The sequence below is a fragment of the Pithys albifrons genome, chromosome 13, assembly GCF_047495875.1.
Source record: "Pithys albifrons albifrons isolate INPA30051 chromosome 13, PitAlb_v1, whole genome shotgun sequence".
Taxonomy (NCBI): Eukaryota; Metazoa; Chordata; class Aves; order Passeriformes; family Thamnophilidae; genus Pithys; species Pithys albifrons.
In genome coordinates this window covers 2,717,241-2,740,162 of record NC_092470.1, presented here as the reverse complement: position 1 = coordinate 2,740,162, position 22,922 = coordinate 2,717,241, and the positions used below count along the sequence as shown (strand labels likewise).

The 22,922-nt window shown below is 42.3% G+C and overlaps 1 protein-coding gene across 4 annotated transcripts in view; it reads left to right on the top strand.

The window, feature by feature from the left end:
• Positions 1 to 22,922, top strand: part of APBA2 (amyloid beta precursor protein binding family A member 2) — an 89,529-nt gene that overhangs the window by 59,394 nt on the left and 7,213 nt on the right. For 3 of the 4 annotated variants that reach the window (XM_071568677.1, XM_071568678.1, XM_071568679.1), the window contains 8 exons: positions 134 to 170; positions 6,164 to 6,309; positions 9,043 to 9,078; positions 10,380 to 10,466; positions 16,342 to 16,527; positions 19,723 to 19,902; positions 20,933 to 21,145; positions 21,921 to 22,040. In XM_071568677.1, the coding sequence (XP_071424778.1) occupies positions 134 to 170; positions 6,164 to 6,309; positions 9,043 to 9,078; positions 10,380 to 10,466; positions 16,342 to 16,527; positions 19,723 to 19,902; positions 20,933 to 21,145; positions 21,921 to 22,040 (1,005 nt within the window). The remainder of the gene's footprint in view (positions 1 to 133; positions 171 to 6,163; positions 6,310 to 9,042; positions 9,079 to 10,379; positions 10,467 to 16,341; positions 16,528 to 19,722; positions 19,903 to 20,932; positions 21,146 to 21,920; positions 22,041 to 22,922) is intronic. The other variant, XM_071568680.1, reaches the window with a different exon arrangement.

The window sequence follows — 22,922 nt, the reverse complement described above, 5'->3', positions numbered from 1 at the left end:
CTGTGATGCCAAGTGTTTCTCTGGGCTAAACAGTAGCTGTGTGACAGTGAGCAGCTGTTTAAATATAACATGAATTCACATCTCTCTATGAAAGTTGTTTTGTTACAGCTATACCATTTTTATTTCTCAACAGACAAAGAAAGTGTCTTCCTTTCCAAGTTTTGTTGATGGTAAGTTTGACATCATCCATAGTTACAGTAGGTCAAAGTGGCAGCAAATACTTTAATATATATTAAAGATCACAATTCTAAAAACCAGTCAAATCCAAGAGAACACAGCTGAAAAGTTTAGGTATGGAAGTATTTAATGTTCTCCTGCCTCCCCATGGCAATGGGAGCATTGTGGGGATACAAAGGAGGAGCACAAGGATTCAGGTGAAGGAGACCACTCCAGATGATGCTGTGAGTGACCCCCACAAAGCAGGACTCTGAGCCAAGTTAGTGTAGGATAAGATAAAAAGTCAAGTCCTTTAATATCAGGCCTAGGGCCCACAGGAACACAGGATGACATGCACGTGCTCCCCAGTTCTAGTTTCCATGGCTTTTATAATATGATCCCTCCAATCATTACTTTACACATCTCTCAGTCCAGCCCCAGTTCCACCCCTGTTCTACCCCCCAGGATTTGAGGCTGGGGTCATTGAGACCCTCTGTCTTCATCATCTCCTCTTCCTGGGGCTCCTGGAGTTCTTCCAGTGTTCTGACTTCTGGGACACTTTGTCCTGTGTTTTTGTTTTGTTCTGCAGGCCTTCTGATAGTTCAAGCATTCTACCTTGAGGAGGGTCTAAACAAGATTAAATAACTAAAGGAATTTGAGCTCCTGATCTATGGTAGGGGTTAGGATGTATAAACAATGAACTTAGGCTGCCAGAATACTAGCACATTAAATCTACAGTTACTGTGTTCCTAAAATCTATAAAATGTGAAAATCAAAAAACCAAAACCCCCTTTGGCATCAAGTTCTGGGAGGGGTTAAAAAGGTGGTGACAGTGGGCCCCAGCAGGGTGGAGATTCATGAAGATGTAAGAGCACTGTGTTCTTCATGGCCTGTTATTGCAGTCTGGGGATATCAGTTGTCAACACAAATGTAAAGGTTGTCCTGAACTGATTAAAACCCCCAATAATCCAATCCTCTGGTTAGCAGAGCAGTGCCTTTACATGCTTTTTCAGTCTCCTTTGCACTACTACTACATATATTCTGTTTGAAGAAAAATAAGTCAATTGATTAACACAAGAAGGAGGACAGGAATAAAATAGGATTGTACTGAAAAACATTATCACTCTGTGATTCACAGACAGCTGAGGAACTTCTTATGGGGAAAATGTAGCTCTTCCTGTAAAGGAAATGTCTACACTTTAAAGCTGAGGAATGACAGTAGGAGACTTCCAAGGATCTGACCCCTTAGATCTGCCATGACCACACACAACAGAAACCATAAAAGAATGTTAAAAACTTAATTTTCAATGCCATTCTCAAATCAGGGAAAACTCAGTGCAATTTAGAATATTAATGCCATTCTCAAATCAGGCAAAACTTAATGCAATTTAGAATAATATTAAAATGTCCAACACATTTTTCTTTTATTCCCTGATCTCACCAGCTGACAAGCATCTTTTGTATTCAGTAATTTCCTTAAAGAGCTGGAACAAGTGGAAAGATCCAAGGTTGCCCCTTGAGACCAACATCTGAGGGACATTACATGGAACACTTGGCATGTTCTGGCTAACAGGCCCTAAACTGAGGTGAATTTAAATGCATTCCCCAGGGGTGGCAGAGGCAAGAAAGCAAGCTGGCACTTTGTAACAAGCATCTGCTGACTGTCTAGTGGGCAACCATAAAGCAAGGCCAGCATGCACAGAGCTTTAAAACAGGCTAGAGAATTCACCCTCACAGCACATTTTAATTAAAATTAAAAGGATAAATTAAAAAGGTTATGTCTTTTTCTTTCCATAGCAGTCAGCTCACTACTCTGTTGGCAAGAGCTCAGAATACTCTTTTAGACATCAAAATACTTTTATTTTTAGTTCTAGCATTTTGCTTTCTCTGATTTTTCCTATAGCTGCACAGTATGTGAGAACAAGCTGCCTATTAGGCTTTTTCTATTGCAGGTGTGATATGGCATTGTCTGTGACAAGTCAATACATGGCCCACTAGGAGCTTATGATAGGTTGGTTACATGACTGCTCTCTGAATTCAAAGAAAAACACAGTTTTTATTATTAATTTGTATATGGGGTCCCAAAAAACCAGGATCCTTCTGCACATAACAAAGGATTCTGCCAGTGAACACTCCTGTCCTTCCCTGAGCTTTGACAGGGATCCCACAGCCATATTCTGATTATATTTATAGCCACTTTTAAAGCACTTTCAGCATGACTCCTTAACTACAGTAGCTGTACCTGTGTCTCTGTTAATACATAGTATTTTTCATATGCCATGTGAACATAAAACAGGCTCAAAAATATTGGAGCTGTGTCCTTTTACTGTTAGAGTTGTTTCAGTAGTGGTACCACTACATGCTTGCAGTGGTAATTAGTTCTATATTCAGTGGTTCTGTCTTTTTGCTCTCTGTTGTATCATCATAAATGTTTCTCCCTTGCACAGTAACAAGCATGATGAAGTCAAGAAATCAGCCAAAATATGGAAGTTGTAGTCAGACACTCTCCAAGGTGACTTCTGCCCTGTGTCCATTACTCATCCTGCAGAACCTGCTGCAGTGCCACACACTCCAGTGGCATCACCCTCAGTGGCTTCAGGGGCTGTCCAAGTTCAGCAGGAAGCTGAAGGTGCTTCAGTGCTTTGAGTGCATCTCTAAATATTACCTGAATCCTTGGCTTACACCTGATTTTAGATAGATATAAAAATCTGTTCCTAGCAGACTATTAAGTGCAGTTATACTGAATTATTGAATGAGTGTTTTTTTCATATTTTATGAACACAAAAGTTAATTTCAAAATGTTTGCATCTAGTCTGCTAAGTCTAGAAATGTTTATACTTGTTGCAGAAAACCAAGTAATCTCAGTTGCATTGATTTGATGGTGCAGAAATTTAGATTTTTCAGGCATAGTTACCTGATGTTTAAGCACCAATACTCAATATAAAATTCCAGTCTTTGCTCACATCAAACCTTCAAGTCTGAAATCTATTTCTTCTTCTCTTCCTCATCAGTAAGCCTTGCACATGCTTGCAGTCAAGGTTGTGCTTAAGTGCTCTGATGAGCTGGGACCTCAGCCAAGTGTGCATTTTTTATTATTTAAAGCAGGCAGAGATGAGGGAAGGAGACACTCAGGTAACCCAGTCTGACCCTGGCAATTTTCAGTATCATTCCAGCCTTCCAGCAGATGTCTGAGTTTACCTGACAGTTGCTTCCATTGCTGGTAAACGTGTGTTGGAAATGTTTTCTGCCCAACGTGAAGGTTTTTTGGTGGGTTTTTTTTTTATTCTGTATTAATCTCTTGCTGTAAGCATTTTATACAAGCTGTTGATTTCTACATGCTTGGATAATGATTCTGCAAAAAATCACTTTCTAAGGCTCTGAAGAGATGATGAAACCATATCCATCCAAACCCTCCCCAGTCTTTAAAGAATCCCAATAAATAACATTAGGATAATAAAATTGCTTAACATCCCAGGTTATTTCCAAGTGCAAGAGTTTTTTCATACAAATTAGTTAAAAATGCCATTGCTGTCACCAACCAGCCAAGACATGAGAAGAAATTGTTGTGTGGCCTATTAATGACTGGGAAACCAAGACAAAAATATCTTGCTTACAGATGTGCAAAGCACAGACAGAATCACAAGTGGGCCCAATTCAACATAATTAAAAATAATTGAAGAGAAAACAGAATCACAGAGAGAAATTAAACTTTCCTGAGTTCATCCAGAGCTTTTGGGATGGAAACCAAGTAGATGAAGGGACTGATATGTTTTAAACAGCCAGCACAACTTCTTTTGTTGACAAATCCTGCAGACTCTTAGAATTGTGGTCTTTGCTTGATGTGGTAATGAGTGTGTTAGAATTTGCACCAAGAATTGAATTTTACTTGTCTTCAGACTCAGAGTATTTCAAGAAAATTAATCTAAATTACCTGCATGAAGGAGTTTACTTAAACTGATTTAAACATCATATGGGTAAGCATATTTCAGAGTTAAAGCAGTCTGGATTCAATTTAGCCTGATTTACTTAGGCTGAAGTGAATGAAGGAAAACAAAATTAAAAGCACTTTAATTTTGCATGAGCGTGTTGATGCAGGTATCTAATGAAGTTTTGCTAACTTCACATTAAATTCACATCTTTAATTAATTTCCCTCTCTGCTACCCTTGAAACAAGATGTCAATGTGAAGTGAAATGCAGGGAAATATGGGTGTTAGCAACAAGAGGAAAGTCACTTCTTCTAACCATGTTTAGTTTCTGTTGGAAGAGTTCTGCTAAATTAGAAAGGGAAAATGAAGGCTGGCAGTGCTCACTAAGTTATATGCACAAACCACTTTTTTGGGACATTTAATCAGCAAGAGCATGCCATAAATTCTTCCTTCTCCCCATAATAATCTTCCCTATTGAATTGAATTGATTATAAATTGAATTGAATTGATTATAAATAAATTGAACACTGAAGAATAAACCTCTTTAAAAAGCCCCCAAACATTCCTCTTCAGTGTAGTTTTTCTCCTCACATAAGATTGATGGATTTCAAGATGTGTTAGAAGGTTGGCAAGTTGATCTAGCTCAAAGCAGATCTCTTCTATTAAACTGCTGAGGAACAAAAAATATCCACTATCAAGAGATTTCAGCCAAACTCTGGAGTGACTGGTTTTTACTTTTCATCTAATCAAATTAGACATAAAGCTTAACAAGATGCTGAGCACAGTCCCAGTGTGATGTAAATACTGTCCTTTATTCTGCTCTCTCTCCCCCTTTGTAATCCTTTGAGAGAAACCACCTGAAAATTACAAGTTAATGTTGGAATTTCACCTAAGTCACAGTGTAATTAGCACTAAGTGTATTTGTTGAATGAAGGCTAAAAGAAAACTTCCTCTGAATTCAGGGCTTACACAGGACTAAACAGCATCAAGAGGCATAATTTGCTTTTTTCCTAAACCTTCTGAACTGTTGATTTTCACAGTGGACTTTGCTGAAGCAAAGAACACCTTTGGTGCCCATTGTTCATCAGTATTCTTGCCAGAGAGGATGTTTAGGGAGTGTGTACTTTTACAAGTATCTCAAAATAAAAAGTGAAAACATGAATCTGTATTTAAGCAGAAGTTTAGCTCATACATAGAAACAGTAAAGTTATGGTAAAGGTACCTGTTAGCATTTCTGAAGCTTGCAAATAATCCTAATGTGTTTAACAGTGCAACACAGGAAGACTTTTCCAATTACTTTCCTATAGAATTCCACTGTGCAATGCTATAAATACTGTGTGTTCAGTTGATATGCTGTTGGTTGGGGGGAAATAAGGAAACCCAGAATTTATTTTGCACTGATGTTTTCACCTCCTTCGTATTAGAAAAGGTGTTGTGTTAGGGTGAGCTGGCAGAATGCCAACTGTCCAACACAGAGAGAATCCACCCCTCCACCAAGGGAAGGGGAGGGAGGGAAAAAAACCCCTGAAACAGCAAACTTCTTATATTATACAAAAGAGAGACACTTAAAAACAGAATATGATATAATACACATATATACAAATGTGGGGGAAAACCCAAACCAACAACAATAACCAACAACACAGACCTCCCCCACCCCAGCTCACAAAAACACTCCAACAAACTCCCCCCAAAGGATACTGTGCAAGAGAGGAGAAAATCAACAACAAAAAAAGGTACTTCCCCAAGCAAACAGCTGTGAAGTGGTGACAAAGCCCAACTCCCCCAGCAGGTCTGCTCAGCACAGGCCATGAAGGGACTGAGCCAGGCACCTCCTACACCTTCTTTTATACTTGATTCGATGTCCAGTGATATGAAATATCTCTTTGGTTGCTTAAGTCAGGTGCTGCTTGTCCCCTCTAATCTACACAGACTCTCTGGGCCTGCTAAACTGAGGTCTAGCTAAAACTAAAGCCCAAACTACTACAGGTAGTAAAAAGGCAGTTCAAGCTTCACTGTCCCTTCCTCACTTCCCCATCTGCTCTGCTTTGCAAGGCACTAACTGTCAATGTGGTGTCAGTTCCAGGACCTTGTGAGCCCGAGGACCTCATCGATGGCATCATCTTCGCAGCCAACTACCTGGGCTCCACCCAGCTGCTGTCTGAGAGGAACCCCTCCAAGAACATCCGCATGATGCAGGCACAGGAGGCCGTCAGCAGGGTCAAGGTAGGGCAGGGGCTGTCCTGGGAGTGAGAAGGGTCAGGGTAGGGCAGGGGCTGTCCTGGGGATGAGCAGGGTCAGGGTAGGGCAGGGGCTGTCCTGGGGATGAGCAGGGTCAGGGCAGGGGCTGTCCTGGGGATGAGCAGGGTCAAGGTAGGGCAGGGGCTGCCCTGGGAGTGAGCAGGGTCAAGGTAGGGCAGGGGCTGTCCTGGGAGTGAGCAGGGTCAGGGTAGGGCAGGGGCTGCCCCAGGAGTGAGCAGGGTCAGGGCAGGGCAGGGGCTGTCCTGGGGATGAGCAGGGTCAGGGTAGGGCAGGGGCTGTCCTGGGGATGAGCAGGGTCAGGGTAGGGCAGGGGCAGCCCCAGGAGTGAGCAGGGTCAGGGTAGGGCAGGGGCTGCCCTGGGAGTGAGCAGGGTCAGGGTAGGGCAGGGGCTGCCCCAGGAGTGAGCAGGGTCATGGTAGGGCAGGGGCTGTCCTGGGGATGAGCAGGGTCAGGGCAGGAGCTGTCCTGGAGATGAGGAGGGTCAGGGTAGGGCAGGGGGTGTCCTGGGGATGAGCAGGGTCAGGGTAGGGCAGGGGCTGCCCCAGGAGTGAGCAGGGTCAGGGTAGGGCAGGGGCTGCCCCAGGAGTGAGCAGGGTCATGGTAGGGCAGGGGCTGTCCTGGGAGTGAGCAGGGTCAGGGTAGGGCAGGGGGTGTCCTGGGGATGAGCAGGGTCAGGGTAGGGCAGGGGCTGCCCCAGGAGTGAGCAGGGTCAGGGTAGGGCAGGGGCTGCCCCAGGAGTGAGCAGGGTCATGGTAGGGCAGGGGCTGTCCTGGGGATGAGCAGGGTCAGGGCAGGAGCTGTCCTGGGGATGAGCAGGGTCAGGGTAGGGCAGGGGGTGTCCTGGGGATGAGCAGGGTCAGGGCAGGGGGTGTCCTGGGGATGAGCAGGGTCAGGGTAGGGCAGGGGGTGTCCTGGGGATGAGCAGGGTCAGGGCAGGAGCTGTCCTGGGGATGAGCAGGGTCAGGGCAGGGCAGGAGCTGTCCTGGGGATGAGCAGGGTCAGGGTAGGGCAGGGGCTGTCCTGGGGATGAGCAGGGTCAGGGCAGGAGCTGTCCTGGGGATGAGCAGGGTCAAGGTAGGGCAGGGGCTGCCCCAGGAGTGAGCAGGGTCACAGCAGGGCAGTGGCTGCCCCAGGGATGAGCAGGGGCAGGGCAGGGCAGGGCCTGTCCTGGGGATGAGCAGGGTCATGGTAGGGCAGGGGCTGCCCCAGGAGTGAACAGGGTCAGGGGTGGGGCAGGGGCTGCCCCTGGAGTGAGCAGGGGCAGGGCAGGGCAGGGGCTGTCCTGGGAGTGAGCAGGGTCAAGGTAGGGCAGGGCCTGTCCTGGGGATGAGCAGGGTCAGGGTAGGGCAGGGGCTGCCCCAGGAATGCCCCCTGAGCCTCTGGGGGCTGAGCTCTGGGTGCTGCAGGACCTGCAGCTCACAGCTCCCCTGTGTGTGCATCCTCTCAGGGCATAGACATCTATATGTCTATACATAAGTACTGTAAACACCATTAGTTTCCAGTGCTTGTTATCAGAATACAAACAGCATCTCTAAGGAGCAAAATATAGACTATTCCAGAGTCTGTTCAAAATTCTTTGGAAGCTTCATGACAAATTCAATCATTAAAGACAAGGTGCAGAATGCAATTAGAAAATATTTCAATGGTGAAGCACACAGGATATTTATTTGACTGTGGTTTTACTCTTATGTCATTAATTCCTTTAACTTACTACAAATTGAGAAGATTGCTCTCACTATATTAGATTATTACTTTTTTAGGAGAAGAACATTCATTACTGTTGTGTTTGGCTTTGGTGTTATTTACAGTGAATAATTCCTTTGTAAATAATGTAGCATAGGCTGCTTCATAAAGCTGTGCAAAGAAAATACTCTTTGCTGATAATCCAAGCAGGAGATTTTTATTTTAGAATTTTTTGTGACCCTGCTGTAAATACCTCATCTGAATAAACACGTGGTTAGAAATAGGCAGATTTTTCAATGCTAATAGAAAAAGCATGCACTTAGTCAATAAAATATTTAATTGCTAAGAATTCCATGTTTTTGAAGGAAACCAGTTTGGAAAAACCACTTATTTAGCAAGAGACATGTCATGATTGATGATTGATTTGGCATTTAGAAACAAATGGAATGCAGCTCTTTAAACTTTCCAAACCTTTGAGTTTCTATTTAGCATTGTGATGTCTCAAGCCACAGTCAGAAATTGTTGCTGGCAGTTAAATCCCTAAAAACTGGTTTGTATATTAATACCAATCCTAATCTGTCAGGGGTACTTGACTCCTCCAGACAGTCATGCAGGAGAGCTTGAGTGATGCTTTGCTCCACAGTAACATGCAGACCTGATTAATTTGTGTAGAAAACCTTGAGTTTAAGGTAGTGCATGTACTGCCATTTTCCACTGCTGTAAATTCAGCAGGATAAATGTTAAGAGCAGCTGTTAACAGATAACCCTTTGGAACCAATTTTTTTGGGATCAGCTGACCACATCCATAATGCCATTAAATCCAATATTCTTGAGAACTGCATAAGGTATAAAAAAATCCTCCTCTTTCGCACATCCTTCTCCTGCTGCTCCCAATTTTTTTAATTTTCAACAGCCTGGATTCACAGCCCAAAGCTTTCCCTGACTTCCCTCACTGTCTTTTCTCTTTCCTTGTGTGTACATCTGTCTGCATTCTTTTTTTATGCTGCTCCCCAGAGGATGCAAAAGGCGGCTAAAATCAAGAAAAAAGCGGTGTGTAAACTGTTTTTCTTGACTGCTAATGTTTCCTTACATTTTGGTTGTCCTTGTTTTCCATGGAGTGTTGTGTCTTTCATTATGGAGCCTCATAAAGTTGTCATTTTGGTTTCTTCTTTGTTAAGCAGTAGAATAGTGAATGGAGCCAAATGAACTCATTTTCTTCATTGTTCCTTTGCTGCAGTGCCTGCCTGCTGCCCTTCTTCTGTTGAATATCTGTGATTTGTTTAGTCCAGACATACAGCTGTTGTTATCTGGGAGTTTTTCTGAATGTAATGCTTATTTTGGTTTGACTAACCAAAGCAGGGACGTGTATTTCCTGTGCCTGTGACTTACTGGATGTTTATTAGTGTTGATATTTAAAAACAAAATAAATGTACCACACAGTTGCTGGAACAATTCCTACAGGAAACACTTCACTCAGTTAAAAACAATACTTCAGTCAACTAAATACAGTTGACAAAAATATCACTAAAAGGATGGAAGCACTACAAGTAGTCTCTGCCAAAGCATTTGTATTTTGCTGGATGATAATTCAAATAAAATTAATCTGAATGAACTATAGGCTTGGCTAAGGCTTTATAACTCAAAAAAAGAACAGTGAATACAAACATTGTTGTTCCTTGCACTGTCCAAGAAGCAGTCTCTGGCCTGGAGACTGATGCCTGCCTGCTCTGGGACCACGTTCTCCAATGGCACATGGAATTGTTTCCCCAGTGAGCAGTGCTGACAGGCTGAGCTCTAAAGTCAGCTGATGGCTCTCTGTGACATGAGAGAAATATTAGTTCAGTGCTTAATTCGTTATTTTCTAGGAAGAAACTAATAAAAACCAGAAGACCTAAAGCCCAGCACAGTGCTGAGCATCAGCTTAAACTCGTTTTTGGTGAGCCCAGTGAAGATGGCAGGGGTTGAGCAGCTGCTGGGGACAAAGTCACATTCTCAGCTCTGCTGGCCCAGTTCTGGTGCCTCCAGGACTGAAGTGCATCAGTGAGGAAGTGGAGGAAAAACAGCCATACTTTTGCTCCTGTTCTGGTTGTGAACAGAGAATTTTAATACATGAGCTGTCAGTCCCACAGGCTCCAAAATTTCCCTCTTACCCAGAAAATCAGAGTATGCTTCACTCCTTCTGTGCAATAAATGTACTCTTTGCATGTCCCTGGAAACACCTTTGAACAGCCATCTCTGTAGTGGTTTGAAGTGCAGTTGCCTCACATCACATTATCCCTCAAGCAGTCAGTGAATTCATGGTTCTAAAGAGAGAATTAAAACCCTGTTGTAACAAAGCCTCTCTCTTCCAGACCTCAGAGGGAGAGTCCCAGGCCTTGACTGAGGTGGATTTGTTCATCTCCACACAGAGAATCAAAGTTTTAAATGCAGATACACAGGTAAGCTGGGATTAAACCTCTTCAAGAGTAATGTTGACTTAGACTCAAAATATGCTTTTATATGATTAGTGGGACACTTTCCTAAATTTGGATAAATTCACTGCTGTGAGACTGTTCAGAAAGAGCTCCTATTGTTGTAACACTTGCCAATGGAATAGTACCAGTTTGGCTTATTTGATGTATTGGAAGATGCCTGCATGTTGCTGAGAGCTATAATTCAATTTAGGAAAAGGTTCAGAAGTCTTTCAGGATGCATGTGCACAGTCCTGTGAACAGCCTCAGAACTCAGATTTACAGCCCAACAGGGAAGTCATTTGCTGCTTTGACTAAGCCCTTCATATCTTCCCATTTTTAACATTTAATCTCTTTTTTTCCCCCATAAATCACATCTGAGCCACCATCCTCCCCCAAAGGTAAATTATTAATCATTCATGGAGAGCACAGCAGTGATCAGCCTCATCTTCCAGGAATAATTTTATATTCCACAAGAGGTGATCTCCACAAGAAGGAGTTTCTAAAGAAATTTGCAATTAAATTCTAATAATTTATACCTTGATCCAAATATTTAGTATAATAATCTCACAAGATCTCTTAGACTGATCATACTTATGGAAAGCCTTTAAATTTTCCTTCTTATGAGAGTGTTGAAAGGGGAAATTTTTTTTGTCATTGTCTTTAGTTTACACTAAAAAACTCCATTGTATGCAGTTTAAAAAGTGGTAAGACCTGAAACTGCACTGGAAAACAAACCATTTAGAAAGTGCTTAGTAGAGGTAGATGTAGCCAAACTAGAAAATTCATCTTGTGTCATTTGGAAAACTGGGTGGAGTGACCTTCCATTATCCTTTTAATGATACTCTTCCAGAATTGGGAAGGTATTATTTAGGTTTGGTGGTTTGCTTTTGTTGGGGGTGTTTTTAGTAGCACAACAGGATTACAGTAAATAAATTTAACTGTCAGAAAGATACCAAACCAAACAAACCCTTTGCAGGCAGTTTGTGAGTGGAGATGAGCAAAAGTCAGCACACATTTGTCAGGAGTAAACCATGTCAAATCAATCAGGATTTTTTGTGACAGGCAATATATTTGCCCAGGGCACAGAAGCAGCACATGCCACCTCTTGACGTAAATAAGGCTTTTTTCTCATATTTCCTAAATTATATGGTCTAGACACAAGAGATAGAAGCAGGCTAAATAATTTCTGAGTGTAATTATGTCTTCTATATTACCATTTATGTGGCAATATAAAAAGAGCAGAGTGAGATTCACAAACATGTTTCTTATAATAAGAAATTCAATATTCAATATTTTCATAAACAACTTGGAAGATGGAAAGAGAAAATGGTTATTGAACCTGTATCTTGGTGTCCAAGCTTAGGGTTCAGCAATACCATGGCTCACTGAAGACCTGAACTGAAACTATAAGAGATACTTGAAGACAGATAAATGTAGCACTCTGCGTTTAGGATATTTTTGTTTTCAATTAGTGTATAATGGAAACCATAAAGCACTTACTTCTTTCTGAAGTGCAGGAGAGCATTACTTGCCTTGAATGTGAGGGCAATGACAGTATCTCCAGGAAATGCATTATTTTTCTTTTAACATAAGCAGATGTCCTTAACATGCCACTAGAACTCCCAAGAGAAAGAGCCAGATGAGGAGCAGAATATCCCATCTAAGATGGGCAGGAATATTTACAATGTGCCAGCCATAAATCAGCTGATCCTGCATTTCATCCATGATAAGCAACACCACTATTAGTGATGGCTCAGCCTTTTTTTGACCTTGTGGTAAATATGCATCACCCAGAGAGTACATGATCAGAGCTTAGAACTAATTTTTGCATTAGCAGAAAATAAAATGCTAATCAGTGTAAAGATGCCTGCAGACAATTACTGATAAATGAACAGCTACAGCTTATAGTTAGAATGTGTAGCAGTAAATTTGTAAGTTCTTTTTGTTGAGTAAGGATTAGTCTTAGTGGAAGTCATTCTTCTTACTTTACTTTAAAGAGTTCATCATTTCAGCTGAACACCAATCTTTTAAAACTAAAAAGAAAGTCCTTTGAGGTAGACCTTCAACACTGTGCAAGAAACTGTCATCTTAATCTGAATCCCTAAGATTTCTAGTGATGTAAAATTCAGTGCACCATGACCAATGGGGTCTAATATGAGCTGTTTAACCAGATGAAAATAGTACCACTGGAAATGGTTGTAATTCCAAGCTCTCTGATGTTTGCCCTGGGTTTTTGGGGTTGGTTTTTTTTTTTGAGTGGTTTTTCTTTTTTCTTTTTTCTTTTTTCTTTTTTCTTTTTTCTTTTTTTCTCTTTTCTTTTTTCTTTTTTCTTTTTTTCTTTTTTCTTTTTTCTTTTTTCTTTTCACAGTGTGTCTTTCAGAGAGCTGTAACAGACTCATTCCCATGACTTTAAAGCATTTTTGGCTTGCCAACATTTTGCAGTGCTAGTGCAGTTTCCTGACTGGTGTAATTACCACAGGCCATTTCAGCTGCTGTGGCAGCTGCCAGAGACAATCTGTACTTCCATGGCTTTATCAATTACATAAAACCTTTTTCTGCAGCATGCCAAACGTGCTTTAACCCATCTGTAGTGCTGCACAGCTCACATGATGTAACAGCTGACTCAAAATCCACCATTCTCATTTCAAAAGGGACATGCAGAAGAGTTCCCAGTGCTGGGGAGTGCCAGGAAGGGGCACTGCCAGGCTGGGCAGAGCCAGCTGGGGGGATTCTGTTGCCCTCAACAGCACAGGGAAAGGGCATCCCTGCCACTTTTTAGTTGGTTTTAGTTGCTGAATATGTTCAGCAAAGTGGAGCACCTGATCAGTGTGAGCAGCTTTAGAGTCTGGCCACTTGCCTTCTTCACCTGAGGACTCCTCCTCATGCCACAGCTCTGGGGTTTGCAGCAGTGCCCACCACCAGCAGCAAAGCCACAGCAGCCTCTCAGCTTCTGGCTCATTCACTGGAAGAGAATCTGGGAGTGAAGCAACTGGGAAAACTAGCAAAGAGAAAGAGAAATACAGAGATCACAGCTGTGTGTGTGCAGGACACATCTCTGCTGGCTGGTTGGTGCCATAAAATGGTCTGACTCAGGTTTGTCTGATTCCCACTCCCACGGGACTGCAGCGTCTGAAAACTTGGGAGAACACCCAGGTCTGTCCTTCAGGTACTCTTGGGTGTCAAGAGATGCAGCAAACAGGATTCTGAAAGAATTCCTTAGAAAAAAAAAAAAGGGAAGATTCTGGAAGAAAGCAGAATCTAAGCAGGAGAAGATAGAACAGTGGTTTTGAAAGAGGCTGAGAGAGGCTGAATTTCTAAGGACAAATATAAAGATAACAAGGGTGGAATGGATGGGACTAGAAAAGGGATGAGGTAAACAACAGAGAAGCAAATGGGGAGAGACAGAGATAGAGAGGCTCTAGGGAAAGTAATAAAGCAGAGAGAGTGAAAAAGAGGTATTGGTAATGGAAAACTGTGTCTAATGGAATATGGAATGAGAAGGGGAAAAGGCAAGTCACAAGTAAGCCAAAAGTAAACACTTTTACAATCACTAGATAATATTTGCCTTATTCCTAATTGTAATTGCCCTGGACAGGAAAAACGTGGGAGGGCTGGGGGGAATGACTGCTAAAAAATATAAAAACCCCCTTTTGAGTAACTCCTGTGTGCTGATAGGGACAGAAAGATTCTCCTGGCAGGTGAGATGAAGTGCCTTCATTTGCCCAGTGCACTCCCTCTGGTGCACGCTGCATGTGTGATTACAGCCTTGCACTGCTGAAAGGCAATTATCTCTGCAGAGCTCCAGGCTCCTGCTGAGAGATGGCCATTAGAAAACAGGAGTGCTGGAAATCCTCCTGAGCCCCTCAACCCTCAGAGACACCCCCCAAACCACCTCTTACCCATCACTACTTTTCATACTTTAGGGATAAGCACAGGACGTTTTATTTCAAGTCTGAGAAGAATCATAACAATAATTTTATGGGCAGTGATTATCTTCAGTAAGACAGGTGGTCCTAAGAAATAATGGTAATTTGTATTTTTCTCTGTCAAGTTAAATTGTACTGACATTCTTATAATAATTACTTTTGTTGACTTGCAGAACAGCCTTTCTTTCTTCGGCCTTAGAAATTTGTTCAACTGACAGCAAACTAATGCCAAGCTCTTTACAGAAAGGATTCTGCTGCTTAGATAAATTATTAAAAACATGAGTTATCTTGTGCAACATTTTTAATTCAAATTCAGGCAGAATTTGGCAGATATTTTTAACTGTTCAGGGTGAGTGACAGGAATGGTCAGGACACATCCTCAGCTGGTTTGATCAATAAAACTGTTATGCTTCTGGTTGTTTCTAGTTTGAGCACACATAAATGTCTGGAAAACTCTCCAAACTGAGCAGTGAGCCCAGCAAGGAGCCATTTTCAGATGGGCCCTTCTGTTGAAATTAAGAGGTTGGGATTTCCCTGCTATTGGCAGAAAGGAAGAGCTTAAAAGGCTAAAGTAATTAAAAAGATGCAAAGCTCAGGGATTTTGAAGTTTAGTACTCTTTATGTGTACTTACATGAGAAACGTTCATTAGGATGAAGCTTAGAGAGGTTTTCACTTAAAATCATTCTCACAGGCAGTGGCTCTTCTGAATTGAGTTCTCCCAGCACAACCAAATGGGCAGAGTGATGACAGTGACTGGAGCAGGATTTTGATTGTGAGCCAAGACATCAGAGCACTTCCCTCCAAACTGGTCTGAGATACGTGGGTAGCCAAAAAAGTGTTAAAAGTTCTGCCTACAGAGAAGTTGAAATAACTGCCTTCAGAGTTCTTTACAAAGCAAGTATTGCTTTGCTGTATATAAGAAAATGCTACCTTAGCTATTATTGCTGTTGTAGAACATCATTAAAAAACCAGAAAATCATAATCTTCTCATATCTCTATGATTTTCCTAAAACTTATTCTGTCCCTGTGAAATGCATCTCTTTCATTCAGCAAAACTGATAAAAAAGGGAATCAGAATTTTCCAGTAGCCTGACCATATTTATCAAACAGTTGTACAGTTCATTATTGCTGTAGAGGAACAGCCATGCAGCAATTCCACTCAAGCCAATTCCTTGAGCAGCCTCCAGTGAGTTTGGGCCCATGGATTGTGCAGTGAGTCTCAGATCTGGGCCTATAGAAAGTGTTTCTGTAGCTTCTGCCATGCTCAGGTGTCTTGGGTTGAACTGGCAAAATACCAACTGCCCAGTACAGAGTGTCAACCTCCCTCTCCCTGCCGAGAAAAGGGAGGAAAGAAACAAAACTCAAAACAAGTTCAAACTTAAACTATGTATATATTTTTACAGAAAAAAAATTAAAAGAAAACTGCAATGCAACACACACTTAGACAAGTTAAATAGAACAATTTTCTACCTCCCACCAAAACCAGATTTCATTACTCTAGATTCATAAAACTTCAAAAAACACCCAGCAAAGCAAAAAAAAAGGGAACACCAGTAAAATGTTTCTACTTCCCTGAACTAAAACAAAATGCAAAGTAGCAGCAGCAGCAAAGCCTAGCACAGCAGGACAGCTGCAGAATGTCCTGCCTCTACTCCAACCATGATGCCAACTGAGAGAACACTCCTACTCTGCTGTACTTATACCTCAAGTTTGCATCATCTGGTATAAAATATTTCTTTAGTTACTTAAGTCAGGTAATCGCTGTCTCTCCTAAGCTACATGAATTCTCTGAGCCTGCTAAATTGAAGCCTAACTAAAACTAAAGCCAAAACTACCCCATCAGGCACTAGGCCGTGCAGGAGAGGGGAGCTGCAGCAGGGGCAGCACAGCAGAGGGCACCAAGAACAGCTTTGTTTGTCCTTGCCCGCCGCAGGAGGCGATGATGGACCACGCGCTGCGCACCATCTCCTACATCGCCGACATCGGCAACATCGTGGTGCTCATGGCGCGGCGCCGCATGCCCCGCTCGGCCTCCCAGGACTGCATCGAGACCACCCCCGGCGCCCAGGAGGGCAAGAAGCAGTACAAGATGATCTGCCACGTCTTCGAATCAGAGGATGTGAGTAAATGGAGTGGAATCTATTTAAACAACATCTCTGAATTAACAAATCTCAAAATTCACAAACGGGATATCAAATTATTCTTTCATCCTGCGTGAGATCCCTTAGTTCAGCTGTTTGGCACATAATGACCACATATATGCCTCCATAACCTTGGAATGAGGTGGAACCATTATGGACCTCTTTCAAACTGAAGCCAAAATGCCAAGAACATTGTCTTGGCAGGCCTGGCACAAGGCTGCTCTCTGCCCAGTCCTTATTCCCTGTGGCTTATTTACCTGAAGTTGATATACTTGCTCCCAAACATGACACTTGATCCTTTGATGTTTAAGAACACATTCAGCTGTTTATTTTTCAGTTCTCTTTTTTCACCCCCAGCAAATATTATGAATTAGAATTTTTATATAGAGTCAGCAAATGGCTCAGGTCAGAAGGGAATTTAAGGATCACTTAGTTACAAATCCCCTGCTACTCCATCAGGTTACTCAGAACTCTACCCATCCTGGCCTTGGACACTTCCAGGGATGGGATAGCCACAATTTCTCTGGGCAACCTGTACCAGTATCTCAGCACCCTCATAGTAAAGAATTTCTTTCTATTATCTAATGTAAAACTACTCTGTCTGTCCTGTCACTACACGCCCTTGTCAAAAGTCTCCCTCCATCTTTCTTCTTGGCTCCCCTCAGGTACTGAAAGGTGGAGCTAAGATAGTTTTGTTCTCTATATTTATAGACAATTTTCTTTATGGCCATTTCTCTCACTACCCTTAGTACTTCTACACAACAGCACACATAATTTCAGTCATTTTGTCCCAAAAGTTACTCTAAGATCCAATACTTATAATAAAGCCCTAGCCCACTTCTTGTTAAAATTCTGTTCAAAGAAAGGATTGACCACTTCAGAATTGAGGTTCTAATTTTCATTTGCATCAGAAATACTAAAAGGTGGAAGAGCCTGGAGCCATTCTCAAAACAGGAGTGCAGAAGTAGTGGTTACTGAAGAGTTCTGTCTATCTCTGCTCTACATCCTGTTTCACTGCTTGAAAAGCCCTGAGGTGCCATCCCACACCTTTGGTGGCAAAGGAAGGTGACCTTGCTTTACTACTGTTGGTTTTGTAGCAAAGTAGATACTTGTGTCTGAAGGGAGAGACCAGAGGACTTCAACCTAAAACATTGATGGAAAAACATACCAAGCTTGGTAAAACAGAAAGAGCAAAACTTGTTGTCTGTTCCTAACTTGACAGCAAAGGCAGTACTAAACATCTCTCATCATTATATGGGAACAGCTTTAAATATAATTTCTGTCATACCAATTAAATATAAGTGAGTTCTGTGGTTCAGATGGTCATAACTCACAGGTTGTGTATTTTTGAGCTAAGCAGTCCTTTTCATTATTTTAAAGTAGCTCAGTACCCTGAGATCAGCTCAGTTGGTTAAAATCTTGGTTGTAATAATGCCAAGGTCATGGGTCATTGACTTAAGAGTTGGACTGGATGATCCTTGTGGGTCCCTTCCAACTCAGAATAGTCTGGGATTCTGTGAAAGTGATTGAGCCTGTGAAGGAGAAATGCCATTGTCTAAAGGTCAGGGTGCTACACTGGGGCTCTTCTGAGACCTGGTTATCTCAGCTCTGTCACTGCTTTGCTGGGGTGACCTATTCAAGCAATTTAATTACATTATCTCTAACTTGTGTATAATGCTGAAGACTTTCATGAACAGTCACAAGACCTTGGAGGCAGAGACGAAATTAAGATGTGAGAACTGGCTGCCACCAGCAGTAACAGAATAAAGTGTGACATCTGGAGATGTTGGTTCTGAGAATGCAGAATGGAGGCAAAAGCAAAGGACTGGCTACAGAGAAAGCAATGGCAGTGGAGTTTGAAAGAAGTCAGTAAGGATAAACTTTAATAATGGAAGGATATGAAAATGTTCTGGATTACTTTTGTACTACCATATTGCCACAAACCTCTTGGTATAGTGATAAGACTTGAATATGTGTTTTAAAAGATGAAACAATTTGTGACTGGCTGGGCTACTTATTTTCTAAAATCATGTGCCACTCAAACAGATTGGTGCTTTTGTGTTTTGCAGCACAAATGAAATAAGAAAGCCATCTTTTAGCATCAAAGAAAATACACCATCAGTAGATTGTAAGAAGATACACATTTTAAATGTTGTCAAGAAAGCCCTTTGCTTTCTTAGTGCATTTGGCATGTACCTACTCTCTAAGAAGGTGTGTTGCATCTCCAGAATAAAGGTTTGATTAGTAATATTTTGATGGGGTTCCATTGTGAGATGCAATGGGAGTTACTCATATTCCCAGATGACAGAATACAGCACCCAAACACCTCAAAAAAGGAAGAAACTCAATGTGGATTCTCCTGGGAGCTGCAGTAAACTCAATTAGGAAATAAATTAATTCTAGTGTGGACAGAGTGGGCTGTAGGCTTCTTTTCCTTATCTCTACCTCTGTTGCTCTGTGTTCTCTTGCCATCTAGTGGAACGTGCAGCTCAGTGCTCCAAAATTCAAGAAAGAGGTGATTATGAAAAGGTGTTCTCAACATTAGCCAGCCATAATCATGGCTCTGGGAATCATCCCTGACATTGCCAGTTGAGGTGTTAATGAGAAGGGCTGTTCTGGTTTGCTGGGAATACAAGACAGGCATCGTGGCAGCAACAGGAGAGCAGATGGTCCTGTTGGAGCATTGTCTTCAGGCCTACAAATCCAAGGGAGAGAAGCAGCAGGTGACACAACCACCACAGCCATCAGTGCACATGTCTGTGAAGGCACGTGCAAGCAGAGCAGCCCTTCTCTCCTCACTCCTGCAGACAGGCTGTGTTCAGAAGCAGGGGGTGTGACAGCCCTGTCTGTGAGCTCTGCTCCACACTGGGACAGAGCCACTGCCCATGCTGGAAGGAGCTCATGGGCAGCAGGTGGCTGCTTGCTGCTGAATTGTGCTCATGAACAACATCAACAGGGCTTTTAAATGGAGTTTGCAATTGGATTTTGGATGCAATGGATTCTTTCCATGCAAGAGACCCTAAAGTGACTTTATACCAATGCTAATGCAGAAACTTTGGAGGATCCTTTCTTTTGATTGGCTTCAAATCCAGTCTCTCTCCTGTCTCTGGTGGTTTCAGTGGTAAACTGTTTCCCTGTCCCTTCTCTGAGCTGTGTTGTGTTCTCCATTCCAGGCACAGCTGATAGCTCAGTCCATTGGTCAGGCCTTCAGTGTGGCCTACCAGGAGTTTTTAAGGGCCAATGGAATTAACCCAGAGGATCTCAGTCAGAAAGAATACAGTGACATCATCAACACCCAAGAGATGTACAATGATGATCTCATACACTTCTCCAATTCAGAAAACTGCAAAGAGGTAAACTACTTTGGGAATTTCATTTCAGATTGATCCATTTTTTTCCAGAGGAATGTTGTTCTTGGAAATACTGTAATTGTAAGGATGAGGTTACAATTTCAGGATGTGTGGCTTCATTTGTATTAGGCTATAAAATCAGCTTTATAATAGAATATCTTGTTTTCATTTTCAGGGTCTTTCCACTGATGAGAATGGTAATAAAGTACATTTTCATCTGATACAGATAAGCTTTGTGCTGTTCACAGTACACAGTGAAGGGGATTTTCTGATGTGGAAAGAGATGGCAGAGTTGTGGGATGCTGGTTAGTTCAAAGCCTTAACCAGTAGCCTCAACAAGAGTCAGCAGCCATCATGGTTCCTGTAAGGAGTGTCCCTGTCCTCATATTTGAAAGAAAATAATTCCCAGTATTTCGTTAAAGGGAATGTTCTCTACTTAACTCTTACTCCACTTCTGTAAATGTTAGATATGCTGTGGTTACTGAGCAGTTGAGGGAGAGGGCACCCCTTACATTACAGCAGGGATCCTACATTAACCTGCTAGGCACAAGTATATGCAATAACATTAATAATAATAATAATGTTAATTATAATATTCAAGAGATCCTTGCCTGAAAAGGACAGACAAACCCTGAGATCAAGAGACAACCTGAGCAGTAGTGGCAGAAGTGGAGCTGAACACAAGCCTGTGTTGCAGACATTGCCTTGGCCACAAATGTTAGAGCCTCCCCCTCTGGCTGCCCAGGTTCCAAGGACAGAAATTCTGCAGCATTCATGCCCTTAGGGTCCAGTTCCAACACTTTCTAAAGAGTTAACCAATATGCTAATCTGGTCATAAGGAACTGTATGACCTTCAACAAAGAAGTAGGTCTGTGTTACACAGTTTTAACAGTGGGTTTGAAGTCATGCTGGTACCTAATGGCACAGAACATAACCTGCTTTGCAGTTTGTAGGTGTTTCTCAGGAACAACTGAGGTAGTCATGCTCAAATTTAGACAAATAAAAAAATATTGGTTTTCCTTTTTCATTGCAGCTCCAGCTGGAAAAGCAGAAGGGAGAGATCCTTGGGGTGGTGATTGTGGAGTCTGGCTGGGGCTCCATTCTGCCCACTGTGATCCTGGCCAACATGATGAACGGAGGCCCTGCAGCTCGCTCGGGAAAGCTGAGCATTGGAGACCAGATTATGTCCATTAATGGCACCAGTTTGGTTGGGCTACCTCTGGCAACGTGCCAAGGGATCATAAAGGTACCCCATACTCACAACTTTGTGCTGTAGATTGCAAGCCAGCAGAGATGTAACCTTCTGAAAAGTGAGCCTGTAGATTTCCAGCAGATACCATCTGTCATATCACTGCAAGAAACCCAGTAATCTGTCATTAAAAAAATTAAAACCAGAGATTGAGGGGTGATAATGTACAGAAATTTAGGGCTGGAGAGTATGACTGTAGGTTTCTTACTGGGCTATGACAAATGAGGCCAGGTCAGAAGACCTTGCCTAAATTAAGTTACTCAGCTATCTCAAAGCTTCAGGTTTCCCCACATCCTCCAGAATAAAACCTGAGCATCAAAATTTTGGGGGTTCCATGCAGATAAAATGGGTGGAGGTTGGTGGACTGCAGGACAGATCAAGTGAGTATACACAGATTCCCCAGACACAAGGGAATCTCAGAATGTATTATCTTCAGTAACAGACACTAAATTAATGTCTGTGCAGATTTACCAAGAGCAGCAGCAGGAGATTAATTAGCCAGATATCAGTAAAGAGCAAGCAATAGTCAGCTTTGTTATTTCCTGAAAACTTTCCTCAAATTTCTGTAGTAATTAATGGCAAAATTTTGATGTTTTGTTGGGCCAAATATCTTGGGAAATAAATGAAATAAAAAATGTGTCTCTTAAGTTTCAACAAATTTTTATTAACTCTAGCTGTTCTTTTTCAGATCAGCTGCTTGCACTTAGGAAGTCACAAATGAGAGCAAATGAAGGTCCATTTCAGAAATATTACCTTTTGCAATCTCTTACAGGGACTCAAGAATCAAACTCAAGTCAAACTGAACATTGTCAGCTGTCCTCCTGTTACCACTGTCCTCATAAAACGGCCAGACTTGAAATACCAGCTGGGCTTCAGTGTACAGAATGGAATTGTAAGTCTCTGTGGTCAATCATTGCTTTGGTTTTATCCCCCTTTCTTTTTTTTGCTCTTTAAGAAGCTCATTGAAGTACTGAAAAAAATCTTGCTTCTTATTCTGTGACCCCTTAATTTATTAAAACCTTGTGATCCCATCTCTGAGTAATAAAATGCAAATGGACACCACCAGGAGAACATCCTGGAAGGATTTTCCTACATAAGACAGCCACTGGATTTATAGCCCAGAGTGTTTGGTGCAATCTCTGGATCAGCTGGTTCATGTCTAACTGTCATTAGTGTGCCAGCATTGCAAGGAAAAGTTATGCTGAAACAGGTTTTTACAATTAGAACATCCTAATCTTAGCTCTGATCCCGTTTCATTTTTTTAATCTCAGCACACACTCCCTAACTTTTAACTTTTCTTCTGCTGTGCATAATTGATATGGATCACAAGGTAGTAGGCAAGGGAATGCAATTGTGACCTCCTCCTGTTAAAACTGAACACCTCTCTGCAAGTAATTTTCTAGGCTGTGGCTCAGGTGTCCCTTCCCTGTGTGCTGCAGCTTCCTTGCAACAACAGCAGCAAACAGGGGAGCCAGAGTGGCAGGGAACACTCACCCTGTGCAGCTCAGGGTCCTTCTCTTGGAATTCTTCCTTCCCAAGCCATTCTCCAATACCTTTCCAAAGCAAACTCCCCTCACAACCAGCTCAGGCAACTGGCCCTTCTGGGGGCTGGTACCAGCATTAGACATGGTCTGTAGTGCAGGACCATCACCATTCCCTCCTCCTCCAGTCTAGGAAAAAAAATAACCAGGCTGCTCACACAGCAAACCACACCACAAAGGACTGTGGGCTCCTGGCCCCTGTTCTGTGAACCTCAGCAATTGCAGTTGCCAGA